The 6,654-nt window shown below is 33.2% G+C and overlaps 1 protein-coding gene across 1 annotated transcript; it reads right to left on the bottom strand.

Moving 5' to 3' along the window:
- Nucleotides 1–2,605: 2,605 nt before the first annotated feature.
- On the bottom strand, nt 2,606–5,642 carry LOC122297272 (tetraketide alpha-pyrone reductase 2-like). Its single transcript, XM_043107290.1, has 6 exons — nt 5,419–5,642; nt 5,089–5,261; nt 4,016–4,207; nt 3,715–3,877; nt 3,341–3,530; nt 2,606–3,039 (listed from the first exon to the last, which is right to left on the bottom strand). The coding sequence occupies exons 1-6, from the start codon at nt 5,594–5,596 to the stop codon at nt 2,898–2,900; spliced, it is 1,038 nt and encodes a 345-aa protein (XP_042963224.1). The 5' UTR covers nt 5,597–5,642; the 3' UTR covers nt 2,606–2,897.
- Between the last annotated feature and the right edge of the window lie 1,012 nt (nt 5,643–6,654).

Here is a 6,654-nt window from a genome sequence, read left to right on the forward strand (position 1 = left end):
GAAATAGAAAAGCACCCTCACATCTACAAGACTTCATTTGTTAGCAGGCCTCCTCACTTCCTCATTCATAGAAGTTGAACAAGGACAAGATTCATACAAAGTTAGGTAATCCTTTTCCTTTATGTGCTACATTATCATGTCATAAACTGTCAAGTAATCATAAAGTCTTTGTCAATTTTGTTTCAAAATATATCGAGCCAAATTCATATTAGCAAGCCCAAAATTATGTTGAGTGGAAAGAAGCCATGAAAGATAAGATAGATGCTCTAGAATTAAGTGATACTTGGGTTGTCAATGTTGATGGGACTATTGAGAGGTACAAAGCCAGACTGGTCAACTCCTCTTGGGTTGACAAACAAGAGGGGTTGTCATAAAACTTTTCTCCTGTTGCAAAAAAAGTGACTGTTCGTACTTTGCTAGCTGTGGCAGCTTCTAAGAGTGTTTTTACAATAGTTTGATGTAAATAATGCATTTCTATATGGTTACTTAGAAGAGGAGGTATACATGGAGATGCCACAAGGGTATTCTAAGGAGGGTCAATCAAAGGTTTGCAAGGTTAAGAAAAGTTTGGATGGATTAAAACAAACTTTACAGCAATGGAACTCTAAGTTGTCTGATTTCATTGTTAAACAAGGTTTCCAATAGTCTAAGGCAGATTATAGTTTATTCAAAAGAACTACCAAAGATTCATTCACTGCAGTTTTAGTTTATATGGATGACATTATAGTAGTTGAGAATGACATGCACATCATCTTTTCACTCAAAAGTTCTCTGGAGCTATTGATGCTCACTCAAGGAGAGTTGGGCTTGCAATTATTTTGAGAGATTTGGAGGGAGAGATTTTGACATCTTTATACGCAAATATCAAGTATATCCTGCAACCATTATGGCTAAAGCTCTTGCATTGAGAAGGGTAATGGAATTTTATTCAGAGTTAGGCCTCATTTGGTTACGTATATGAGATAAGATGAGATCATAAATATATGAATAATTGTGAGATAATTTGTGAATAGTAGTGAAATAGTTTGAGTTAAGATGTTTTATGGAGTTTTGAAAGGAAGAGAGAAAGTTGAATAAAAATATTATAAAATTAAAATATTATTAGAATAAAAATTTTTAATATTATTTTTATTTTAAAAATTGAAAATTTGGATTGTTTTATGTATTTTGTGTGAATATTTGAAAAAGTTGTAATGTTTAGATGAAAAATTTTAAAATTTGAAATCAAAAAGTGTTTGTATTTGAATTGTATTTAGTGTTAAGATGAGATGAAATAGAATGAGATAGTTTGTGAAATCAAAAGGGGCCTTAGGTTTTACCAAGGTAGTATTTGATGGAGATACTCAAGCTGTTATCAAAGCAACCAATAGTGAATAAGAGAGTTGGACATGGTATGAATAATTAATTGATGAGACCAGCAGACAACTAATATGAAACCACATCGGAGAGTCCAATTTACATATAGAAAAACAAATGAGGTAGCTCATCAGCTGAAAAAACTAGCTTTTTATTTTATTTTTTATTTTATGATACTGAACTGATATGGATGGAAGAGGGGCCAGTCATATTCTTGATTTAGTTTTTGAATGATAAGTTTTGTAATGACTAATTTTATGAATGGAAATGTTTCTTTTAGTTTTAAAAAAATACCAGTAGTGTGTTAATTAGTATTTCAATCAAGAGGCTCGAAATATATTTTTTTTAATTGTGACTTGCCAAAATGGTTTGGTCGTGTTACAATTTCATCCTAGCTTGTGCTCCACAAAGTTTCCCTTCAATTTAAACCTCATAGAGTTTTGTTTAGAAAAAAACTCAGAGTTTGGCAATTTAAAACCAACGATTGATCTTCACATTCTTGCTATGGTTACAAATTGACTGATATATTCTATGGAGGAGTGTATTTTTCACCTGCAAAGCACCTTTATTTCTCATTAATTGCATTAAATAGCTTGTTTACTGTTTTAAAAAAATTGGACTAATTGGTTGTCTGCCACATTTACACTCCTCATTAATTGCATTCAAAGTCCCCTCGATCTGTTTTTGCCCAACTATTTGTCTTCCAATATTGGTTTTTAACTTTCTATTGAGTATTTGATTGAATAAATGGCAGTTTTTTATAGCCCACAAACGTCTAGACTCATGAAAATTCTATTCATTTACATTTGTAGCTTTAGCCCCAGCTAGCTCACAACCGTAAATTATTACTGTAAAATTTCGTTTTTTTTCCATAATAGTCCATCAGATCGATCTCTATTTATTGAGTCTTTTATGAGGAAAGTTTGAAAAAATAAACATTCTATAAGCCTTCTTTCAGCCAAGTTGAATTAGGGAGATAATTAAAAGTTAAAAATTGCGCCATACAATACTTAATTAATACTTTTTGGACAAAAAAAAAAAAAAGATGTTGTATTAGATGATAGGTTCATAAGTAAAATATAATAAATAGTCTCGAATCATCTTATTCCACATCATGAGATTTTATACCTATCATCTAATGAGACATCAAGCGATGATAAGAGGATAATGAAAATTAAGATGATAAGTAGTATTACTTTATTTTTTTTTTGTTTAAGTTTTTATCAAAGACTCAATCACTTGATCGGTGTTTGTTCAGATTATATAACGAATAATATTACTATTGAATCGTAAACAACACAAGCCAAGAGCTTGGAGACCGTTTGTTTCATGATCAGTTTTTAGATTTTGTCAACTGGAATTTCTTTAAAGAGAGTAAGATTCCTATTCCTCAATCTTAACTAATTTCTTTTAATTTTCTCTTTTATTGTAATTAATCTTTATTTTTATTACTGGAAATTTCTTAAACAAAATCTATGCCATGACAAGTCAATGGTGTGCATGTAAGGCTAAGAAAAATCTTGCAGAAGACAGTATGTTCTTCACAGAAATCCCTTCTCTTGGAAACTTCTGATGCAGTCATCAAACATTTGATCAAGGGTCTTGAATGTAGGAAACCCTAATTGAGTAATCTTAGTGGTATCCATGGTATGTGGATTGCTGTCTCCTTCGTTGCTGCTACACCTACAATATTGCCATAACAATCACAGAGACTTCAAGGCAAATTAAGGAAAGCTATGAAGTTATTATTTAGAAAGAAGACTCCATATAAATATATTAATCAAATGGGATGAAGTAAGAGTGATGGCTCAAGCTCAATACCTTTCCTCTGATATCATATATATTAAATCATCATTTATCCGGAGACTTAAACTATTGAGAAGCGGTATATTTACTTATTTAAATTATATCTTAACATAGCCGGGCAGGTGCTTTTGCAGGAATGTTTGAGATAGACGGAGTTCGAGGGCATTTTTTCACTCACTTGTTTTCATATGGGTAGAAATGATACTTGGCCCTCAGCATCTCAATGATTTGGGACCAATGAGCCACCGAGCTTGAACATATAAGCCTTCCAGATGCTTTCTTTTCCTCCATAGCTAAGATGTGTGCGGCAATGGCATCGTCTATGTGCACGAATCCAACTGTCATATTTGGATATTCACCTCTGGCACCTGACAAAGGAATGTAGAACAAATTATCTACCTTACTTAAATGATAATATTTGATTTGTAAGATTCAAGTTCTAAAATTTATTTTCAAAATCAAATTATGCTATATGGATAGTATATGGTGTAAAGATGAATTAATAATTAGAATTATTTAGAGAAAAAGGCTTATTGTGTAATGAAACCTAACCTTTAATTATTGCCAATATTAGGAGGAGTGAGCTAGTTGGTTGTGGTTGAAGCAGGGGACCAACCACGAAAGATGGATTCACTACCACCAGATCCATCCCATTTTCCCTAGCCATTCTCCAGGCTTCTTTCTCAGCTAAAGTCTTTGCATATGCATACCAAAGCTGCATGCAAGCAAGATCCGCTCAACAATATTATTCTAAGAAAAACCCTCTAATAAAATGCAGTTTACATTCCAAATATAAATTTTGCAGATTGCAGAAAGAGATATCATGCATATTTAGAGCCAGAGGTATAATTACTTTGTGGCGTTTGCAGTAATCGGGATCACTCCAATGTGATTCATTCAGAGGAGAAATCTGCTTGGCATCATCACGGTATCTTATTGAAGAACAGGAAGATGTGAGAACAACTCTTTTCACAGTTCTGCTCGCTTTTGAGCAGGATCTCAGCACATTCAAGGTGCCCTTTATGCATGGATCGATCAGAGTTGCCTGCACGAATAATATATATCGATCCACACGAATCATGTATATATAAAATTCTGATATGTACCATATCATGCAAAAGGAATCAAGAAACCATGGACTTGGAAGTCTCAAAAAAATCAGGATTAATTCGTTTTAAAAGTTTAAGTTAATAGTTTTTGAGTGGTTTTGGTGTAACGTGTACTCGTTCTTATTTTTAACCCTACGTACTAGAATATATTTGTAGAAAAAATGAGTAATCTTGTACTTTATCCTTGATTAATATTCATCCAAATTATACCAATTGATGGGATATGTTTTTAAATATAGTTTTGTAGGTTAACTATTAAAATAAAAAACCAGTACCTCTAATATGACATATCAGCTAGAGTGCCTCAAAATTTTACTCCTTTCAATCACAAGTTACCATTTAGAAGCACCCAAAGGATGGCAGCAAACCACCATGGCCAAGGTTGACTTTGCCATTAACACTGGCGTTAGGCTAGCGGCAAACCACCTATAGGCCGTGGTGAATCTGGCAATCCGCCGCCTGAAGTTATTTTAATGGAAGTAACTATTAAGAATATATTACACATAACTAAATCTATATCTTCTCATCAATTTAACTTTTTGGGATAAGTGATAATTTCACATGGTATAAGCGCAAAGATCTTGGTTTGAAACATGACTTTAGATTTTCTCCCATTTAATTAAATATTTCATATATTTGGCTCACTTATTTAGAGAGAGTCTAGCACACATGTGGAGAAAGCGTTAAGAATATAATACAAATAACTAAAGCTACAGTTTTCATTAGTTTAAGTTTTTAGAGTGAGTGATAATTTCACAGTACAGTACCCCTCAATTCAATCAGCTTATTAATTTGGAGGTATAAATAGTAGTTTTGCCTGAATGTTGTCGTCGTAAGGTACCAGAACGGGGGATGCGGTGTGAAACACACCGTCAACCCCTTGTACTGCCTCGTCAAAGCTTCCTTCCACCATTAAATCTGCTTTCATGATCGTAAGCCTCTCCTTGGCTCCATTGAACTCCCAGAGATAACCAACCTTTCTCACATCCTCTGCCAAACACACGAAAATTTTAGAACCTGGGAACACACACACACACATATAGACACACACAAATATGTATATGCTAATCCTTCATTACGTTAATTAGAACAAAGATCTTGAGTTATCCAGATTGCATGCAGAATTGCAGAAACAAGAGATATAAACCTGGGTCTCGCACTGTTGTTCTCACTGTATGGCCCTTCTCTAGCAAGGTCTTCACCAGGTATGCAGCCATCAGCCCTGTTCCTCCTGTTACACAGTACACTTCCATCTCTCTCTCTCTCTCTCTCTCTCTGTGTGGATCCTTCTGGTCTTGGTTTCCAGTTATATACGTGGAGGTCATTTCATCGGCTTCAACTTATAGAGAGTAAAGAAAAAAGGCCATGTACTATGCGTTTCATTTTTCATAGTGGTTTGTAGAGGATATTAACTATATATGGCATATTAAAAAACCTACTCAGTCTAGTACGTTAAAAGAGCATGGCCACCTAACATGGACAAGCAAAAGGGGCATTTTAACTACCAGCCACCCTAAAACACTCTTCCTCTCTACATAACAATGACCAAGGGCATACCTAGGTGTCAGATAGGAAAGGGCACACCTAGGTAGGGCTACCAATTAAGGCAAAAGCTAGCAACTATAAAACGCAAGAGGTTATATATATATATATATATATATAAAAGGGGCAGATATGGATGTGAGATAGCCCGGATAGGAAAGGGCTTCTTCTTCTTTCATAATAGTAAAAACAGAGAGAAGGGTGGAGAGAGAAGAACAACAAAGAAAGTCGGAGAGAGAATTGTAATATTGAGAGAAAAAAGAATATCAACATTGTAGGAGGTCGCGCGGGCCGGGTACCACATTTTAACCTCACAATTTATAATGGATTTATCCCCTTTAGACGTCATGTTTACGTAGAATATTTCAGTACTGAACAACCTAAATCTTTGTTTCATATACCTTATTTTATATTTCATCACTAATTATCGCAAAAGTTTAAGTTGATGGAAAGAGATAAATTTTATTTTATATCTTAACACTTGATGTAAATCCAAATTGATATAGGATATCAATTATTTTCTTCAAAATTATTCAGAATAATATCAATTATTTTCTTTCAAATCATATATTTATGCTCATCCTTGTATATATTTTTAGTAAATATTTAGTTTCAAGTTTGAAAGTGATTTAATTTGAGTTTGATTTTGACAAAATATTTGGGAGGATTTTTGTTTATTTATATATTAATTTTTCATATAAAAATTAAGTTTTTTTTCGTTTTTGAAAAAATCTTCATAATTTCGAATTTTGTTGTTATTTAAGTCTGGCTTGTGGGCTTTATAATTTAATTTTGAATTTTATTATTAATCAATATTATTAAGAGTTTTCTTTGTGTTTTG

The sequence above is a fragment of the Carya illinoinensis genome, chromosome 15 (genome assembly GCF_018687715.1).
Source record: "Carya illinoinensis cultivar Pawnee chromosome 15, C.illinoinensisPawnee_v1, whole genome shotgun sequence".
NCBI lineage: Eukaryota > Viridiplantae > Streptophyta > Magnoliopsida > Fagales > Juglandaceae > Carya > Carya illinoinensis.